Below are 21,628 nucleotides of genomic sequence, written 5' to 3'. Positions count from 1 at the left end.
TGTAAGTGGCACTGTTCAGTTATGTTAGTGAACATTATACGGTGCAGGTGATTGGTGCAGGTGTGAGCACTTTAAATCTGCATTAATATACAGCTATGTGTGTGTGGGAAATGTATTTACTGTATGAAACGGCAGAGTAAAGTGCAGTTGGATGGCAGCTAAATGGAACAATGATTTCTCTCACAGTGACAAATAGTGCTAACTTCATGCTGCAGTGCAGCAGTGTAAAGAAGCAGCTAGTGGATTTGCAGGAGGACTTTCTCATTATAAACTCTGTTCCAGCTCAGAATTGTTAGTACTGTAAAGTAAATACCTGTTGCATCCAAATCAACAGCAGACAACTAGCCACACAACAAGGCTACTGTATGTGGTGACTGTGACCACGTTTTATACACTTGCACAAGACTAAAGCCTTTTTCGGCCAGTGTGAATACTGTATAATCGTAAAAACAATATGGGTTATGTATGCCAATTTTGCAACCACATATTCTACAATATACTACTAACTTTCTTTGCCAACTATATTTTTGAGGAAACATAATTGCTGCCTAGATTACAGTATGTGCACTGGCAAAGTTTCTTCCAATCCAGACAGTGTCCTGTGTCCCATATGTTGTTACTGTATGTTTCAGCTATGGTCACAAACTAACCCAGAATAAGTGACAAAAACAGAGGAGTCACCCATGAACAAGGATTCATAATTTAATTTATTCTGAATTTAAGCAAAAAATAAATTCAATATGTAGGTTATGCAAAGTGTGGATGTGTGTACTGACCGAGCAGCAGCTACCATGGCTTGAGGCTGAAGCCAATGTGTATTGCCACCGACAGCCACTAGATGCTGGATCCAACTGACTCCCCTTCAAAAAGCAATCAAGCCATGGACGTTGCGGTTATATGGTATGCACCTTAACCATTGGGCCACTAGGGCACCCCAGTAAGACAATGATTGCTCCATTAGTAAGATTTGAAGATTTATAGTAGACTTTGATGTCTGCCATGTTGGTGTTGATTGACTGTTATTGACAGTTCATTGCTCTCCAGGACTCGCTCTGAGGCGGACTATTGTCGCAATAGTTAGCACAGTTTCACTAAAGTAGCTAATGTTAGCTTGACAGGCAAAACCAAATGGAAAAGAGAAGAGACTCTGGGCTTCAAACAAGCTCCAATCCAAACCAGTGGGTGATGTCACACCTTGCTACGTTCATCTGTTAAGTCTATGATACTGACTGTATGATATGTGCAAACTAAACACGAAACCTTGACACTAACTAACAGGTATAGACATGGAAGGAAGAGAGGAGAGTGAGGGTATAGTTACAAAGCCACTTAAATGGGCTCTCCCCAAGACACTCAGGTGTAGTTTCCTGATGTCCTCTTGTATTCTGTCTGTAGACCTTTTTCACAGCAGACATGTCACAGCAGGAAAAACACAGGTGTAATCAATAACATTTATAACATCTACATTCCATTTAGATTAGCCAGTTCCAGGGTCCTGCTATTGTGCATGCTAACTCACTAGAATGGCTTACAGGGGCACTTAATGGACCTGAGTCCTTGTTAATGTTCATTAATTGCACATGTGTTTTTTCTACTATGACAAGATGTCTGCTGTGGAAAAAGGTCCATTGCCTCTAGAATGCAACACTAAACCACATACACAGCAAACAGAGAGGGAAGGACATTACAATGTTTAAACACAGGGTTGATTCTCAACAAGTATTGTGTAATGTGTCTCGAAGAGATTATACAAGGAAGAGACAGATACCTGACTAATTCTTTTGATTGTAGCCAATGAAAAAGCTATAACATGAAACTTGTGAAAAGACGATCTTACAGAGAAAGAGCAATGACTACTATAGATACTTATCTGAAAATCTACTAAGTGGAAGAATTAGAGCTGAAGAGAATATTTTTGATTAAATTTCAGAAATGTGGACCATTACAATGAATTTACATGCCAAAAAAGTCACCCATTGTTTAAATTAATGTGAATATGTTTGTTTATATGAAATGCTTGACTACCCTATGACAACTATTGGTTCAAGGTGATATAGTATATGTTAATTGTTTCAAATGTGAAAACTAAACAACAAAATATTAAAAGAATACTTGTGGCATTGGAAAATGGCTTTCACATTATCCCCCTGAGTCCAGTTACAGTGCCGTTAATAGACGAATCACAGATTGGTCGCATTTAGTCGAAGGTATTAAATAAAATATCTATCTCAAACACACACACAGACACAGCTGTCAGGGGAAAACAAAAGCCACAGCCATGTCAGATTTTGTGCCATGTTTAAGACTGCAGCGCTAATGATTCATGACACTTCTAACTGGAGAGGAGAAATTAGTTGCTCTGTAATTACTATGGAAATGTGTTCATTTCCCATCAGACACACACACACACACACACACAAACACACACACACACTCTCTCACATATGCAGCCATGCACCCGTGAAGACACATACACACACTAACACAGATACACATCCAGCAATGATGGAGAAGTGTTTTGAGCGCAGGTTTTGCAGAACGTGTGTGTGTGTGTGTACGCCCTCATGGGATTATCACAGTTGGAGCAGAGGTGTGACCCATGTCCCCATTCCCCATATGCTCTAAACACATGCCCCAAAGCACTATGTGTGTGTGAGTGTGTGTCAAGGGGGTAATGATAGTCCCTTGGTGTTCGACTGGCTTGAGCCCAGCTGATAACCAGGTGGGGTCCCCCCTTTCATAAGAACATTATGCCCCCTCCTCTTCATCCCCAAATACCAGCAACCGGTCTCTAACCCTTATGTGTGTGTGTATTCCCAAGACAGCCTATTGATGTCTGGGGTATACCATGCATTCAGCTGTGTAAAATCAACACAAGGATTAAAACACCAAATGACCGAGATTTACCGAGCCTAGCACCTTTCTCCACTTCTATCTCTCTGTCTCTCATTCACAAACTCTGTTTTCTTTCTTTCTTAGTATATCTCTTTAATCATGTTTGTATGTTTTGTCTTTATCTCATTTCTCCTCTTCTTTTTACTTATCAAATCTTTGCTCGCTACTTCTTTCAATTTCCTTTTCCCTTCTGTCCTCCTCTCTACTGCTTCCTTAAATCACACACAGTCTGCTTCAGATTCCCAGTTACTCTTGGATCTCAGCCCAAATCAATTTGTCCTCATGATGGATAGACATACTGACTGGTTGCTGCTATACCTGTGCAGCACTCTTTCCTTCCAATCTCATAGAGAGGAGAGGAGGCCATGTAGTATTTATGTCGTGTTTAGTACCTCGTTATATGAAACTACTTTTACATTTTATGTTTTTTGGACTAAAATCTATGTTCTGAATTCAAAAGAGAAGTAAATCCCACAGACAGTGTTATGGGTGATTAGGGCTGCTAAACAGTGTTTGAGGCTGAATCACAACAAAGAGGAGAGAAAATACACTGAGAAACACAACAACACTGTGTGCACGCACACACACACACACACACAAACACACACACACGCGCGCAGGCATCATTGCCCTGTGAGGTCTGTAAAACAAAATAAGTTCAACACTTCCTCACAGCTGGACAGCAGGATTGAGTTGATCAATTCGTCAATATTTTGTCTTGATCGTTGACCCGCGCTGCAGGGTGTGTGCATGTGTGCACAGGGGGGTGGGAAAAGGGCATAGATGTGTGCTTTTGTGTATGAATGGTAAATTTGGAGGCAGTGGTTAATGGCCAGAGGGGTCCATAGAATGGTAAAAAGGGGTGCTTTAATGCATGGATCTGTGTTAGCCTCTGTAGGGACACACACACACACACACACACACACACACACAAACTCATTCACTCAACCTCAGGCATAACAGCTTGGAGGGAAGTGGGGAACTGACACGTAGAAGCAGACAAAAAGAGGAATAGTTTGTTTTTTTCCCTACAGGCCTGTCTTATACAGAGGAGTGTGTAGAGACAAAATGAAATATCTAGTTGTTCAAGCACACAGCTATTGGCTGTGCACAGTGTAGCATAGGATTTTCCTGGAAATATCATAGATTCAATGTAGCAACCAGACATGTAAAATTATACATACGCGCTTAACAATAAAGAGAATGTGGACTTCCACAGATGTGCTATAAAGCTCTACTGATGTTGGAAAAACAGTCTGTACTGTGTGTATAGGTTTATATATAGGATTATAAGCCAGCTGTTTATTTCTTTTTCAGGCACTGTGGATATATCAAAGCCAAGCAGGACCCTGATGAAGAGAAGATGCAGTTTCAGCACGGCCGAGGTAAACACTAACTCACACTAAGAGACGCAGAAGTGCACAATTTGTTACAATCCAAAAATGGGATTGTGTCAATTTGTTATCATAAGCTGCAGTGAAAAATTATGCCATCATTCCTAAACATGTAGTGCATATTGTATAGTTAGAATTAAATGGTTGAAGTTTTATTGCATGTCTTGGTTAAGTTTGTGCTCATGCAAGCAGCCTCACATACATATAACTTGTCTTAAAACCAAACTTCACACCAACCTGCAATAAATCACATCGCTGCCAGTATTTATGGCTGTAAACGACAGACAGAAGGAGGAATATTGTATCATATTATATTAGATTTATTATATTTTAAGACGCCAGGAGCAAAAGTCCTGCAAACACCATGAAAGTTAATTCAGTTTACAGCAGCTCAGTTACAACACTCAAGCTTGTTTACTGTACATATACCTTTAGATAAGAACTCTGAAAACCAGCACGCAGCTACTGTGTGGGATTCTTATCTGTATAAACCGTGATGTCTCACAGTTTCTTGCACAAATGTTTGCTGGCAGAATGAGGTTCCTCATGGGTTCCTTTTATGAGTCATTTTAACACCACTGCTAACAAAGTAGTTATGTGTTTAATTATGTAATAATTTTGTAATGTCACTCAAACAGAGCACCCACGCTCAAGCTCCCATTTCAACATGCATTCACACTGCAGATATGTACAAGTGTCAGCTATGGGAGAACATTTCTTTATCATATTACTCCTGTGAACTTTTTTTTGGAAGATTCTGTAATACCATACCCTACAGTAGCTTATATATTCCAGTACATTTAGGAAATATAGTAACAGCATTCATCTTTTCTTTCTCTCCTCATTTCTCTACGTTTCCACTCCTACAGTCAAGCTTCCTGGCAGCAGAACATACATTCATCCTCACACCTACGAAGACCCCAACCAGGCTGTCAGGGACTTTGCCAAAGAGATCGATGCTTCCAATATTCGCATAGAGAGAGTCATTGGAGCTGGTGAGTTGGCAATAAAACTGCAGTTGCCTACATTAATAAACTTAATAAAAATTATTAAAATGCAACCTAAATTAATATTTTAGTATTCATATGAGGCATGGATGGACTGTTTTTCTTGGGAACTATGCAATAAACATTTAAGTAACACCTTCCAAAGTAAAAGATAAAAAAGCAAAGATATTCTCTTTTGCCAGCCATTTTAACAGTTGTATCATGCTTTCTTGTGTGTGTGTGTGTGTGTGTGTGTGTATGTATGTGTGTGTGTGTGTGTGTGTGTGTGTGTGTGTGTGTATAGGAGAGTTTGGGGAGGTGTGCAGTGGTCGGCTGCGTGTGCAGGGAAAGAGGGAGATCTACGTGGCCATCAAGAGTCTGAAGGCGGGATACTCTGACAAACAGAGGAGGGACTTCCTGTCTGAGGCCTCCATCATGGGACAGTTTGACCATCCAAACATCATCAGGCTGGAGGGTGTCGTCACGAGATGTGAGTGATGAATAAAAACCTTACTTCATCTTGCGTGTGTGGGTGTATTACATGTTTGGTTGTTTGTGTAATCATACACTTTACTTTCTCTATATGTGTGCTGTAGTAAGAGTGTGTTTGTGTGTGTGTGTGTGTGTGTGTGTGTGTGTCCTCCACATACCTGTGTGAGACACAGCAGAGCTGCTGTTGATGTAAATAAGAGTTGACCCTGGATCAGATAAAAGCTCCATTACCATGGTAACACATTGATGACGCATGGCAGTGTGCATGTGAACGGCGACTGGCTGCCTCTCAAACGTCCACTTGTTTACTTCACATTATTGTGTTAGACAATTAGAGCGAGTGTGTGTGTTCATGCACTGTAGGTGAGATAGACACAGGCCTGGTTCAACGAGATAGCTGATTCGTTATCGCTGGCCCTCGCTCTTTCCATCACCCTCTCTCTCCCTCCATCTATCCTTCTCTCGTCTCATATCCCCATCTCACACTCCTGCTTTCTCTCTCAGTCAGTGTCCATCTAATCTTATCATTCAATCGCTCCCTATTTCTCTCTCTCTTATTCCCTCACTTCTCTGTCTCATTCAGTCAATCCTGGTCTCCTCTTCTCTCCCTCTAACACCCTTTTTCTCTTTGTCTCTCTCACTCAGTCACAGAGAATGTGCACACTAAGCTGAGAACATTTGAAAAAGCATCTTTATGTTCACATTTACCCAACATTTTTCATACCCCAAAAAATTGAGCTTTTTGAAAATAGTCTCTAGAGTGGATAACTCTGAAAACCAGCCTCAGATTTTAGTGTGGGCAGGGACATTGAAATCTTGGAAAACAATGTCATTAGCCTGAACGGGGGCAGTGTGGCAGTAAAGTTCAGAAGATGAATTTCCATCAAATTTAACCCGCTCTGTGGTTACCCATTTTACATGTTAATATAGTTAATCACTCAATACAAGTGTTGTAATTAAGCCGTATATATGTTAATTTTGTCAGACGACTTAGTAATAATAAAATAGGGATCTGTCTCAGCACAGCAGTGCTTGAGTGCCTGGTTAACAGGAAGCATTCATGGCCTGCCATCAAATCACTATTATTTGCTTGAAAATAAGTCCAACTAAACTGCGAATTTGGCTGTATTAAAGTAGGTGATGGAGAGCAGGAGGGGACTGAACAAATGTTCAATCAGCTGAGACGGCAAATTAACCGTGCTGTGGCCTCGACACAACAGCTGTGACGCATAGTTTATGCAATTAAATAGAACAGAGAAGAACAGATTTACCTGTCGCTTTTGTATGGAGATCTTTGCAAAAACTACCTGAAAACATGAGTTGTTATACCTGAACAGCCTTTTCAAAATTACCTTGCTTTGCATGGAAGTTAGTTTCAGACTCCCCTCCTGTTCATTCTTATCAGTGCGACTGCTCTGTTCCTCCTCTGGTCTGACACCTTGTTATGCAGATGTTTGTGAGAGATCTACAGAGAAGCAAAAGGAAGATGAAGACAGTCAGTACAAAGAGACAGAATTGTAAACATGCAGGCAGACAAATAAACCTCTGCTTTCCCCCCCATCTTATCCCCCCTCTCTCTCTCTCTTTCTGTCACATACACACAAAAGATGTTCAGTCCATCACACACCGGTGCTCAGTGGCACTTAGGCCAACAACAAAGGAGCAAATGCATATGCATAGGCTTTTATCATGAATATTAATAATTCATAAAGTTAATTGGATGTGGTTTTTAGCCTCATGAATATTCAGCAGCATGCATATTAAGAATGAGACCCCACTGCATTTCTTATTCATTTCCTCTCTGTCTCTTGTCTAAATAATGCTTGATGTTAACTGTGACCTTTGGTTAGCAGGATTGAGGCAGTTTGTAGAAGTACTACAGCAACAAACTGAATCAAATGTGTTTTTTTCATTCTGACAAACAGACATGTAATTATGGCACTTTATTTTCAGTGGCGCACGCTATTCCGATTTAAAATATCAGAATAAATTCAAGAATTACTGCCAAATTCTTGATATTTTGTGTCAGAGGACAATAGCACAGTCGACAGTGGAAAAACAATTAGGTTGTCTTTACTTTGCTGTGTTATATGAATATAAAAATATGTTTGTGCATGTTGGGTTTTTTTTCCTCTGTGTGCATGTAATGAGTGCCTGTCTACTTCTACATGCGTTTCTTTGTATCTCCCTTCTCACCTGTCTTCACGGCACATTGAGAAGCTGATAGAGCCCCTCAGAAACAAATCTCACTAGCGGAGCAGTAATTTCACAGGTCACAGCCCAGGGTGTGTGTGTGTGTGTGTGAGCGAGGGGGTGAGAGTTGAGATGGGTCAATAATTCCTTCAGGCCCTTTTCTCTGGCACCAGCTGGTCCCTTCACACTGCCCTCAGTCTAATCAGGCAGACTGACCCTGCCTGCCCTGGGCTCAGGTGTGCTGGATTGGCTTGTTTTGGTGTAAGTAGAAGTAGATTTTAGTGGTAGTGGGAGTAGTATTCGAGTAGTACCAGAAGTAATTGCTGTTGTCACAGTTCTGTTGCGATAGGAGTAGTAGAGATGGTAGCATTAGCATTTGCAATATTATTAAAAGCAGTTGTAATGGTACTGTAGCAATAGCAAAAGTCATAGTATAAGCACATTAGACAATGTCACATGTATAATAACTAAAACTGGAAGCAGGAAGACTTTAGAATGATTGATATGAAGTACATCCTTTTTAAGGCAACAACATGCCTTCTTCAAAGCTTAAAATAGTAACATGATAGTGTTTTATTTATTGCCTCCAGGACATCTGGATGTGCAAAATACATGTGTATATAATACATGCTACTGCTACTACTACAGTACCTCTACTCTGACAGAATCATTACTTCTCATGCTGCTATTCATTGTGTAGGTTATATACTCAAACCTACCACACAAGACTTTCTGTTAAACATTAGATAACGCAACAGGGCTGCAACTAACAATTGTTTTCATTACCGATTAATCTGAAGATTATTTGCTCGATTAATTAATTGTTTGGTCTATAAAATGTCAAAAAACAGTGATAAAGGATCACAATTTCCTAAAGCCCAAGGTGACATTTTCAAATAGCTTGTTTTGTCTTACCAAAACCCAAAGTTTACTTCATTTACGAAGATATATAACAAAGAAAAGCAGCACATCTTCAATATTTAGCAGCTCGAACTATAGGGAATGTTGGGCCTATTTGCTTATTAAAATATAGCTGCCAATTAACTTTCTGTTGCTCAACTAATCGATGAATGAACCAATCATTTCAACTCTACAACATAACTTTACAGGAAGCAGTCATGCCTGTATCACTAGTAGTATAAGTGTTCTTGTTGATATTGATAAAAAACAGTAAACTTTTTGTAGCAGTTATAATCATACAGTAGCACACAGCATGATAGTAGAAGTGGTACTAGTAGCTGCAGTAGTAGGGGTGATACAACCTGGTAGTTTTAGCAGCGGGGGTTGGTGATGAAGGCAGTTGTTGTAGTGGTATTTATTCCAATTTTTCACAGATGTATTTTGTTATTGGGTATGTGCATGAGAGTGTGTGTGTGTGTCCTCTCTGCTTAAAATCTCATAAGCCGTCAGCCCCTGCCGTGTGCCACTAATAACCTACTCTGCTGTCTGTCACCTGATTGTTGCTATTGTCATGCTAATTAGAGCACCACATGCAGAAAAAGAGAAAAAAATAGATCTTTCTTTTCTCTATCTGTCTCTCTACACATCAGGAAAGTGCAGCAATCTGCACCCCCCCCCTCCTCCCTTCCCTCCCCCTCCATCTCCTTATCTTCCCTTCATCTCCCGCGTCCCTCATTTTATCCATCCGTCCTTTATGTGTTTTACAATCGCAGCAACAATCGGCTCATTTGGAAAACCCTCAATTACTGAGCTCCATCTCATCTGCCCGTATCGCACACACAGCTACACACACACACACACACACACACACACACACACACACACACACACACGTTTTCACAAAGCTGCTCCACAAAGGTGGTGTTAAAACTGGCAAAACCGCACACAGGCTTTCTTTTTCCAGCCCGTCTTCTGTTTGAAGAAACTAGTGATTAGTTTTAACTGTGTGTCTTTGTGTGCAGAACAATAAGTGTTTCAATGTTTGAAATTATTCATGTTTTGAATACATATGCAGATTTGGAGATTGGACCACAGAGACAAATGAGGAAGAGGAAAAGCAGAAGGGGAAAGTAAAGAGGGAAAGTGACAACGCATGAGGGATGGAGAGGGGTAGGGTGAATGGATGTGAGAGGATACAAGAGCAAGGAAATGAGAGAAGATGGGACTTGAGAACAAATGAGGGCGACGGGGAAGATGTGTAAAGAGATTTGAAGGAAAGATGGGTGAGGAGACAAACATGAGGAAATGAGAGGAGATGAGAAAGCGAAGAGGGGGGACGAGAGGTGACAAGAGGAGAGGAGATAAGGTTATTGAGTTTCTGTCTCTTGGTTTTTCGCTGCACCCCCACACCCTCACATGGCGCTTCCCAGAACAGAGATCTGTCCTGTGTTAAAAGCATTGTATCATTTAGTTCAGACCCTTAACATTAATCAATACAGCAGTTATTTCATTTTCTCGTTTGTACCTTGGGCCGCCTCATTCAATAATGTGGTAATACAGCCCACTGGCGCACACACAGATAGCCACTCATAATGTAATTGTCCAGATATATACAGACTCTATCACTTTCGTTTACACTCACACACACAGAAACAGCCTTTCATAATGTAATTTACCAGATACACTGTATATATGTAGTCTCTATCACTTTCATACTTTATACACAAATTCACACACATTCAAGGTCTTGATGATCCTAGCTTTATCCTCAGGTAAGGAAAGACAACACTTCCTACTTTCACTTAATGAAGAGCTGTAAAAAGAGCAAACTCGTCTCTGATCCATTCCGTAACACACTCCACCTGGCAGAACATCAATACCCAATCTGCGCGCACACATTCATACACTGCGAGGTGTTTTTAGCTCCGTGGAATGGCTGTGTTATTTCTGAAGGCGATGAAAGGCAATAAATTCGAATGAATATGAATGTGATTAGTTAATTATGCGCTTTCAGGAGGAAATTGAGGAGCGCTTGTGGATGTTTGGCGGAGTGGAGCTCCATGACGAGCTCGAGAGGCTCCATCATCCTACCTGTGTGTGTGTGTGTGTGTGTGTGTGTGTGTGTGTGTTTGAAATGTGGATGCTGTGTGATCAAGTCACAACAAGAAATGAAAAGGATATATTATATTATTGAGTACGAGTGTGTGTGTTTTTGCGCTGGCACCTGACAAAAAAAGAAAGAGCTAACACGCAGCGTCTGAGTGTGCGTGGTCGGTTTTATTGGGTAACCTCTGTTATCTTTCAGAGTTACAGAGATAATTCCATATGGCAGGTGTCCTGATGATGGCTATAGCAGAGTGTGTGTGAGTGTGAGCACATGCCAGGCTCGTATGGTCTTCTACAAAACGACAGGATAAATGTGTTTCATTGTTCTTCTCTCGACTGCATCTAACACTGCAAGCCAGAAGGTAATATTCTCCTTCACTGGTAACATATATGGTCTTACATACACACACACACACACATGTAGCACACAAACAAAGATGAGCTCAAACACATAATTGGTTTTCAGAGGTAGTACTTTATAGCTTTTTTTCCATTTCATGGCTGTCTACTTTGTAGAATATGACATTTAGATGAGAGTATGCCTATCTGTTCTGTATGGATACCCACTGAATAACATACATGTATTCACAGGGTCTATAAACTAAGACACACCAGCACTCGCAGGTGGATGGAAAGCTATGAAGAGTTAGTTTACAACGCAATTACGAGTTTACGATTTAATTTAGAGGATGCTTTTATCCAAAGCGATGTACATCTGAGAGCTGATACAACACAAGTGAGGATCCAGTCAGGAGAGAACAACGCGAGTGAGTGCCATAAAGCTAAGTTCGAGTGCGATAGGATGTAGGTGCTAACAGGCAGTGTACAGAGGCAGACCCCCCTTTCAGTCAGGATCAATCCCATCAACTGTTTTATCAGTCACTGTGGTAGAACACACGCACAAAAGCGCGCGCACACATTGTCCACCTCTGATCAGAGCTGAAATCAGCCAGTCATCATCATGCCCTCCCCACTTGCCATGCCCTGAAACCAGCTCTCTCTCTCTCTCTCTTACACACACACACACACACACAGAGCAATGTACCACACACAGCACAGGCCCCGTGTGGAGATAAATGTGACCAGCAATCCTCACCCCCAGCAGAAGAAAATCCAATTCTCTTTCACTTTTATCCCTGAGACTAATGTTACTGTCAAAGAAGACACCCCCACCAGAGACCAGGCGACTCTGTTTGTGTGTGTGTGTGTGTTTGCTGCAGTGAGATAGTGAATTCATTTAAGGTGATGTATTGCTGTCTTTACCTACAATCTCACTGTAGGTCTCGGTAGTGTTGTTCCTGCCTTTCCATGACATGCTTTTGACCCTTCTTCCTCTCCTCTCCTTCCTTCCTCATCTTCTCTCCTTTCCTTTCCTTTCATCTCCTCTTCCCCACCCCCTCTTATCTTTAAACCCTCAGGCTCAACCCTCTTTCCTTTAGTTCACTTATAACTCTACATCCCCCCCTATACAAGCAAAGGACAATTTTTTTGTCATGATGGTTTGAACATGCTGCCACATAAATAATGTAAGGTAATTAATATATAAATATACTGTATATAAAGTAGTGACAGAGTGTGCGTGGAGTGAAACTAGCTCCTAAAAACAAATAAAAGATAGAAAAAGAAAGCAGAAAATCTGTATTTCATTTATGAAAAGAAAGAAAGCAACGAGGGAGAGAAAGGAAAAAAGAAAAACTTTAATTAATAGAGTTTGAGGGAGCACTTCCTTTGGAAGGGAAGGAAAGGCTGGAGTTTGGAAAATTTTCATGTCTATTACAATCATATTTTGGGAATTCTTTGAGAAAATTGACTTTTGTCTCCACCTCATCTATTTCTCTCTCCCCCTCTCATGCCGTCTTTATCTCTCCCCCAAGTTTTTTTCTCAGCCTCTCTAAGGTCTGATTGGGGAAGTGTGACCTATTCATCACAGCTGACATAGTCTGTGTTTACAAGCCATACACACATACACACATACACACTAACACACACACATACACACACAGGCAGGATGATGGAGCCTCTCATTTGTAACTGCACATTGTGTGTTTGTGATTGGCAAAGCTCGGCTGTAGGGGGTTGTACCTATAGGGAGAACCCTGTAAGACAACTGCTGTTTTTGTTGTGTGTGTGTGTGTGTGTGCGTGTGTGTGCGTGTGTGTGTGTGTGTGTGTGTGTGTGTGTGTGTGCGTGTGTGTACATGTGATTGCAGGTACTTTGTTAATCATTTGTAAGCCCCACCAGATGCCATGCAGGGGACTGTAGTATGCGGGGCCTGTCAGTCAACCACCCCTACATCACACACATGCACAAAAACACACACTCATGCAGGTGCAGGTGCATAGCGATCCAACCACAACCCCCTTCCCCTTGAGGCTGATTAGTATTCATGAGATCTCAGGAGGCCCCCCATATACACACATACACACACATATTCTGGTGGATTGGTCCATTCTAATTATCTCTTGGCGTTTATGGAGAGGGCTGATTAGAAGCTGTCAGTGTGACTGATGACGACATGCCATGTTATCCCCCAGAGAGATTCAGAGAGACAGAGAGGAAGGCTGCTGGTCACAGCTGTGGACCGCAACACTTCTCTGTCCTCATCTCTTTATAGTTTGTGTCTTTCTTCCTCGTAATTCTTCCCCACTAACAGCTGCCTTGTTATGTCTCTTTGTAGGTAAGCCAGTGATGATCATAACAGAGTTCATGGAAAATGGATCTCTGGACACTTTCCTCAAGGTGAGTCACGGCTGCCTGGCTCAGCTGGAAAGAACACACTGCTCACATCCCATCAAGGTCAGGGCCACAACTCCTTACAAAGGCCATGTGGAAATTGATGTCCCAGCTGTAAGTGTTCGAAATTACAGAGTTCATTCCCTAAAAATTGCTGTAGTTGAGGACACATTCTTTTAAAAAATGTATAAAGGTACCTGAATGAAACTGTCTTTCATTTCTCAAAGCTGGAGAATTCAATCTATAAAAGTTTTACAGTGTCTATCAAGGACTTAAATTAACAAGTATCCCTAAAAATAAACAATACTATGTCAGCTGGTAAGAGTTTCTAAACTAGTAGATAGCACATTTAAAGGAACAATAATATCTGCCAGTTTTCAATACATAAAAATGCAGCATATCTTCACTAAATGATAGAGTACAGTACTTTATGAGCTACTGGATTGTGTTACCCCTTCAACACTTATCAAAGTTGCAAATAATATACCATCAATATACATACATGGAGAAAGCACTGGGAGTTATGATATATTCAGGATACATACTCAGACACTGAACCTTTGCTTTACCAAGTACGGATAGAGAAGTATAACAATAGAAACATTCATATGGATGCATAATCTCTCCACACTTGACATGATGTTTGATATTGGGTATTTTCATAATCCTAGAGCAGAAAACAGTAGCAGACTGCTGAAAAATGGGCAATAAAGAAAGTGTATTGCTTTGTGTGCTCCATCAGGGGGTACAATAATGAGCAGTTCATTTACAATGTAATGTGACAGGCTACCACAAAAGTAAATACTGTTGTTAGTTAAGATAGCGACTAAGAAAAAACACTGAAAATCCCCTCCAGAATGCCAGAGATTTAAAAGAAATCGACTTTGTCATGAATGAACATTGAACTACAGTCAGCAGAAATATTTTTAAAAGACAATTATTATGCTGGTCAAGTTTCTGGGAAATATCTCTCTAAAGAGACTAGTTTAAAAATAGACAACTGACAAAACACAGAGTTCAAATCCAGGCCATAGTATTACAAAAGTAAGTCCTGAAAGGCAGATTTTACTCTAGGTAATTGCTGAACAAATGATCAGTGAACAAATTTCAAAATCGAAAGAAGGCTATGGAGGTACTTCATTGCTACTGAAATCGACAACATGACAAGAGTTAGTGGGCTCTGTCACTCAATACGTCATTACATTGATGTTTTTAACGAATTAGTCCTTCAAGCCATCCTCTGAAACATATCACAAAGCTGCAGACATATTAAGCTGATTTCAGAAATTGACTGACCTTTCTTTAAATTGACTGGAGGTTTTGGTGTGTTTCTTAAAAAGTTAATTATGTGCACGAATACAGTTCTTCACTTACAGATGCAGAGGGTAAGGATAATAATGTTAAATTTGATAAATGTGCGATTTATGATCTTCATACAAAACATGTAGCAAGAAATTGCAAATGTGCAGTATTGCTTTAGCTGAAAAGCTTCGAATTGGGTTTTGCATACATCCAGATGAATGGATTGTTGTGGTCCTGGTGTGCCTCACATTGAAAGTCCCCCTGATTCATATTCAGAGTTGTTTGTCAGCCAGTAAAATCACTGCAATACTCCAAAGCCATTAACCCTGTGATGATGGGCCCAATGCTAAATAGACACCAATCCCATCAGCAACACTGAAGCAAAATGAAATGAAAACAGGCTAAATTGGCATAAATCATAAAGTCCTGAAACATACACACACACACACAGATACATGCATGTTGTATGTTACAGTATACATTGTAATGAGGGTCATAAAGAGTGAACACCGTGGCTCAATATAATAATGGAATCTGTTTTATGGTTTTTACAGCTGATCTGTGTTCCTGGCATCCACATGTGTCTTTAATTATGCTGACCATTTATTAAGCAGCCATCCCTGAGAAATAACAAAACCACTGTTCTGTCAGGGAAGCTCTTCCTCTCTTAGTCTGTCCATCTCCATTTCACCCTCAGTTTTCCATATTTTCCAGAGTTTCTCCTCATTAGTTTTTGCCAAAAAAATTTTTTTGCCAAAAATTCTCATTTTCCATCTTCACCTTTCTCATCCGTCTCCTTCATCTCCTTGTCTAACCTCTCTGCCCTGCATTTGTCTCCTTTCTCGTTCTCTGCCCTGCCCACCCTTCCTCCTCCTTACTGGCAATGCTATGTGGTGGGCAGATTGATAGAGGAAGTCTGTAGGTTTGTTAGACAGTCCAATCAATCAGCATCTCACAAAACCACCGGCTAATTAACTTACTCCACAGCTGCTGAGGGAGGGAAAGAGAGAGATAGAGAGAGAAAGAGAAAGAGAGAGAGGGAAGGATAGAGGCGGGGGGGGGGGGGGGGGGTGCACAGATGCAGAAAGACGAAGGAAGATAGATAGATGGAGACTGAATCAAAGTAATACAGAGTTCTCTCTCAGAGACAGAGGCTGAGGAGAGACAGAGATGGATGTAGAGAACAAAGAGGCAGAGGGAAGGAGAGATGACATAAAGGAGAGAGGGTGACTGATAACATGGATGGGTTTTTAACGGGGACCGTTGGCCCAGGGCAGAAATAATTGGCAGAGGAAGGTGAGCTGGACCGTCATCGATCAACAGCCTCTGCTCTCTGCCAAAGACAGCTCAAATCTGAAATCCAGTGAGCTCTGCTTGGGCACGCGGTCAGTGTTAGAGAGGAAAGTTTTGTCTGCTCTGTCAGATCCAATCCTCTGCGAGCAGGATTTGTTTGTGATCCTGCATTGATCGCTGGAAGGAGAAATTCATCTTTTTTCTTGCTACCCTCCAGAGGGAGGTCAAAACGCAAGGTTAGCAGGAGCTGGAAGGGATTCAGAGTCTTGCTCAGGGACATTTCAGAAGTGCGGATTGCTGCCATCGCAGATGCCTGAATCTGCGCTTCCAGGAGAAGTTGTTGAAGGACCCGGCGCTAATCACGATGCCACCCTGATGCAGCTTAATGTCAGCATTTACACCGTGTACTGCGTATTAATTCATCTTTCTCCTTGTCTCTCCCTGCAGAAACATGATGGCCAGTTCACGGTGATCCAGCTGGTTGGCATGCTGCGTGGCATCGCCTCAGGTATGAAGTACCTGTCAGACATGAGCTACGTTCACCGAGACCTGGCAGCTCGAAACATCCTGGTCAACAGCAACCTGGTGTGTAAGGTGTCTGACTTTGGCCTGAGTCGGGTTCTGGAGGACGACCCAGAGGCTGCCTACACTACAAGGGTAAGACGCACACACAGGCTGCAGCTGTCATAAAAATGTTCACCAATTATAGTAGTTTATCCATCCACTGACCTCTGCATTACCTGACCCAATCTGATACAGACCTGAGGATAATAAGACCAGCTACAAAATATGCTTAATCCAAACAGACCCCAAAAAAAGAGAGAGAGGGAGACAGACACAGAGAGAGAGAGAGAGAGAGAGAGAGAGAGAGAGAGAGAGAGAAGGATGTACCACCAGTTAACGTGCAGCCACAATTAAGTAGAAGAGTAGCCATACATATCATTTTACCTTCACACTCGCCATCTCACCTCACTCATTTTTTCTCCTTTGAGGATGATGACCAACCATGTGATCAGAGCTCAAAGTGAGTCCACTTGGACCCACTCAGGTGTCAGAAAGAGTCAAGTCAATTTTATTTGTATATTTCAAAATCACAAATTTGCCTCAAAGTTCTTTGAAATCTGTACAGCATACAACGATCTCTATCCTTACAGCCTTATACGGAACAATATAAGAGATCAATAGATCGACAGATAGATAGACTCAAAAACATATATGTAGAATATGGATCTGGGAAGACATCAAACTGGGAGGAATTGAGCCACGCAACTTCCTCTCCACCAGAAAAGTGATGAATTCTTCTTTACATGTAGAAAAAGTTTCAGTGATGACTGGATAAAGGCATAAGGCTCTAACACTGTATTATATAGTGCAGTAGGTTTGTAAACAGTTGAAGTTTTCTGTGAGGTCACTACAGACAATTGATGCGATAAACATGCACTGTTCAGAAAATTGAATTACGTTGTTATGTTTTGAATTTCCTCTCCTTTGGAAAGCACTTTGTGCTTATTGCTTGAAAAGTGCTCTATAAATAAAATGATTATTATTATAATGCATACATAGGATGAATGCATACACACAAACTCCTCCTCCCCTTCATGTTTTTGCCTATATATAGTCAAATCTGAAAAGTCTTTGGTAACATTGCCATCCTCTCACACAGCTCTGAGAGAATGAAGAAACTCAAACGTCAGTGAGTTAAACCGCTGTAGAGTAACTCATCTAAAATGCCCACAAGGAGATGGCATTATTCATATTCATAGGAAGTGTTGGGGATGTTATTTTTAATATGGCATTAGCATTGCCCTGGGAGGAGTGTATCAGCCGCTGACTGCTCTATTGCAATCACACACACACACCCACTGATGTCAGGAGGCCTAGATGGAGAGCCGCAGGCATGGGAGGGTGGGAGAAAGGGAGAGGCCGAGGCGGAGATGGGGAAGAGACAGAAAGAAGGGAGTGGATATCAAATAAGACTGAGATCGCGGGAGGCTCAGAGAGAGAGAGAGAGAATAGGAGAAGGCAGGGGGAAGGATCCAGTGAGAGCAGTTAAGAGAAAAAAAGATGATGGGGTAGGGGTGGACAGGGGGGTGGGGAAAACAAAAGTACAGTGACGAGTGACTTGGCAGCTTTGTCTTTTATTTGACTTTGACCAAGCGGAGATGGGGAATGCTAGGAGGTGCAGAGGCAGCTGCCGCATGTTAAAAAGCTGAACAGAGCCCTATAGACGTATGGTGTGTGTGTGTGTGTGTGTTAGAGCCAGGGAGAGAGGGCAGAGGGTATCTTACCTTGCCTATTGTGTCTGTACAGTGGACTTTATAGAATCCTTTTGATCTGTGCATCAACAACAAAGGCATAGTAATGAGCAGCATGAAAGGAGAAAAAGGAAATAGTTGACAGAAGAAAGACAGGTGCAAGAAAAAGCACCGGGGAAAAAGTAACTCTCTTCTGTGAGCGCAAGTTGGTGTGTAATCTCACCTGCTTTGTTCTTGAAGGTGGCGCTGCACCAGCCATTTCTGCAGTACTAACTATTTTCATATATTACAGCGCTTAGCCAGAACCCTACTAAAAAAAACAACCTTTCAATATTTACACCATTATGGCTGCAAGTTCAGATTGACATATTCAGCATGCCAAGAATGTACTGACTGTGCTGTGAACCATCCACAGGGAGGAAAGATCCCCATCAGATGGACGGCTCCGGAGGCCATAGCCTACAGGAAGTTCACCTCAGCTAGTGATGTGTGGAGTTACGGTATCGTCATGTGGGAGGTGATTTCATATGGAGAGAGACCCTACTGGGAGATGTCCAACCAGGATGTGAGTCACACACACATGCACAGTGTTTCAGTTACAGTGTTAACCATCATCAGTCAGTCTTCATCCTGTATCAGCAAGGATTATGAGATCATTCCTCATGCCATAAAAAGAGAAAAAAAAAAGTTAATCTTGAGGTTGCAGCATTAAAGCAGTGTTATACTGTTAGGTATAGTGCATGCTATAAAATATGGCACAGATACAATGCCTGCAAATCTAAAGCTGCACTTCTGTTTTTCACAATCTTCAGCTCAATTCATAACTATTAAAAGTTTTATTTCTCTCTCTTGTGCTGTTGACAGAACCTGATATTTGCCTCTGTCTCCCTGTAGGTGATCAAAGCAATAGATGAGGGCTACCGTCTTCCTGCTCCGATGGATTGTCCGGTAGTGTTGCACCAGCTCATGTTGGATTGCTGGGAGAAGGGACGCAGCGAAAGGCCAAAGTTTGGACAGATTGTCACAATCCTTGACAAGCTCATCAGAAACCCAGCCAGCCTCAGGGAGCTGGCCAACAGCTCAGTATGGTCAGTAGGAGAAAGCTATAAATGAATTTGTGAATTCAACATGTTCACTGACACATGCATTTAGTGTTTGGATATTTAGAGGAGATTATGGGATGGTTTTGAAAATTGTGAAATGTAGAAAATTACATTTCTTTCAGTTACATCACATCTTTGTTTTTGGTCTATGAAAAGTTATGAATATAGGGTTGTAAGTTTGCATATCCATAGTCTCACATTTAGTCTTGACTTCTTGCCTTGCCAGTTGCAATACACACATCCATAGAATATCATTATTTTTACATTTACATTTTACACTTCAGGCATGTAGCTGCAGTTCAGAACCAGACCAGATAACGAAGAGTGCAAGAGAATGCATTCATTCAGCCCCTTTCAGAGCAGAAAGAAGACACTCTAAATAGAAAAAAAAAAACAAATCCCATCACAACTGAAAAGACAAAAGACACTCCAAAGCATTACTAACAAGGGCCTATATACTGCAAACAACGTGACCAGAAAGAAGAGTCTTTACATGGGTCTTATAGGCAATGGCACGGCTTAAACTGAAGCGTACACTGCATTGTTTGTAAGTGCAGATGGAATTAGTCCTGCATATGCAAGGGGTTTACTAAGATTATGTATGCAAATTAATAAACAAACAGATAATTTATAACAATAGCTAGCAAGCAAATATAAGGTGACACAAATCTAAGGGTTCGGCAAGGAAAGCCATGTGGGCTTGTGCTGTGGGGGGCAACGAGGGGATGAATCATCAGTCATACTTGGCACTAATGGGTAGGTCTAAAGTTTAGGGTTTATTTTTTCTTTTCACAGTGGATTGGAGTCTGTCATGCTGCGGTTGCTGTAAAATTAAAGCTATTCTGTCCAAATGCAGATCCAGTACCATGAATGAGCATTAACTGGCTCCTAAAGTGTACTGTTGACAGTTTTTATTTTTATTAATGCCCTAACAAGATTTGGACTTAATAACAGTTCCAAGGACAAATAATTGACCTACACACAAGTCAAAAACTGCTATCTAGCCACTCAACAGGCCAAAACCTCATTGAGTTGTGTGACGGCCCTGGCTGCTGGGGTGTGCTGTCAGTTACTCTGCTGGTGTGTGTCGTCAGTTGTGTCTATCTTTGCTGTTTTGAGGTGCCGCAGGAGCTGGTTGCAGGAGGCTATCAACCCGATTTGGAGCACCTGGACCCAGTGCTCCACAGGATATAAAAGGTCCAGCTTCCTGCGTGTCTCTCTCCCTCCCTGCCAGTGTTCGCACGATTTGTTTTGCTTAGCCTCGTTTTACTTTTTACACAACACTCTGCTCCACACCATCCACACTCATCCACATGAACACTACTGATGCCACTGACTAACACACCTCACATTCTGAAGTTACTTTGCAGTTTGTTTACTTTGCTACAATAAGCTATTTGGTATTTATTGGCATTCGGTGTCCCTTCCCATTTTTGTCACAGCCTAGGGGGCTGGGTTATAACAAGATGGGGGCTTGTCCATTTTGTTCCCGTTTATGTTGCGCAGGCTAGTTAGAATATGTGTGGATTTGTTACATGTGTTTGGTAGCTCTCTGACTGTAACTAGTTGCGTGTTGTGTTAGGGCCCGAGCCCAAAGGGCCCTATTGTATTTTGTGTGTTTGTTTCTTTCTTCATCTTTCTTTCTTTATTATTCTGCCACTTAAACCCTAAATTTGACCCCCTAAACATGCTCAAAAACTCACCAAATTTGGCTAGCACATCAGGTGTGGTGAAAAATTTGATAAAATGTAAAAACAAACCCCCCAAAGTACCAAAATGTGCTCTCTAGCGCCACCTATGTAACTAAAATGGCCGCCACAGCCCATAGGAATGTCATAGAGAGATCAAACCAAAACTCAATTATTCGTCTCATCAAGACCTACAAATCATACACTGACACCCCAGACCTAAATCCAACAGGAAGTCTGCAATTAGCCTGTCAATATAAGACTTTGCCTCAATTTTGGCCTCCGAAC

At 41.5% G+C, this 21,628-nt stretch overlaps 1 protein-coding gene and 1 long non-coding RNA gene across 5 annotated transcripts in view; one reads left to right on the top strand and one right to left on the bottom strand.

The window, feature by feature from the left end:
• Positions 1-18,869, bottom strand: part of LOC121909385 — a 61,807-nt gene extending 42,938 nt beyond the window's left edge. Inside the window, exons 1-3 of the long non-coding RNA XR_006099427.1 lie at positions 18,773-18,869; positions 18,583-18,628; positions 7,120-7,232 (exon numbers count right to left, since the gene is read on the bottom strand). This is a non-coding gene — a long non-coding RNA (uncharacterized LOC121909385). The remainder of the gene's footprint in view (positions 1-7,119; positions 7,233-18,582; positions 18,629-18,772) is intronic.
• The window catches only part of epha4b (eph receptor A4b), a 98,293-nt gene that overhangs the window by 65,211 nt on the left and 11,454 nt on the right, over positions 1-21,628 (top strand). For all 4 annotated transcript variants that reach the window (XM_042429911.1, XM_042429913.1, XM_042429912.1 and 1 more), the window contains 7 exons: positions 4,213-4,280; positions 5,159-5,284; positions 5,580-5,765; positions 13,644-13,705; positions 16,742-16,951; positions 18,965-19,114; positions 19,444-19,637. In XM_042429911.1, the coding sequence (XP_042285845.1) occupies positions 4,213-4,280; positions 5,159-5,284; positions 5,580-5,765; positions 13,644-13,705; positions 16,742-16,951; positions 18,965-19,114; positions 19,444-19,637 (996 nt within the window). The remainder of the gene's footprint in view (positions 1-4,212; positions 4,281-5,158; positions 5,285-5,579; positions 5,766-13,643; positions 13,706-16,741; positions 16,952-18,964; positions 19,115-19,443; positions 19,638-21,628) is intronic.

The sequence above is a fragment of the Thunnus maccoyii genome, chromosome 12 (assembly GCF_910596095.1).
Source record: "Thunnus maccoyii chromosome 12, fThuMac1.1, whole genome shotgun sequence".
NCBI classification, from domain to species: Eukaryota; Metazoa; Chordata; class Actinopteri; order Scombriformes; family Scombridae; genus Thunnus; species Thunnus maccoyii.
This window is presented reverse-complemented; position numbering and strand designations above follow the sequence as displayed.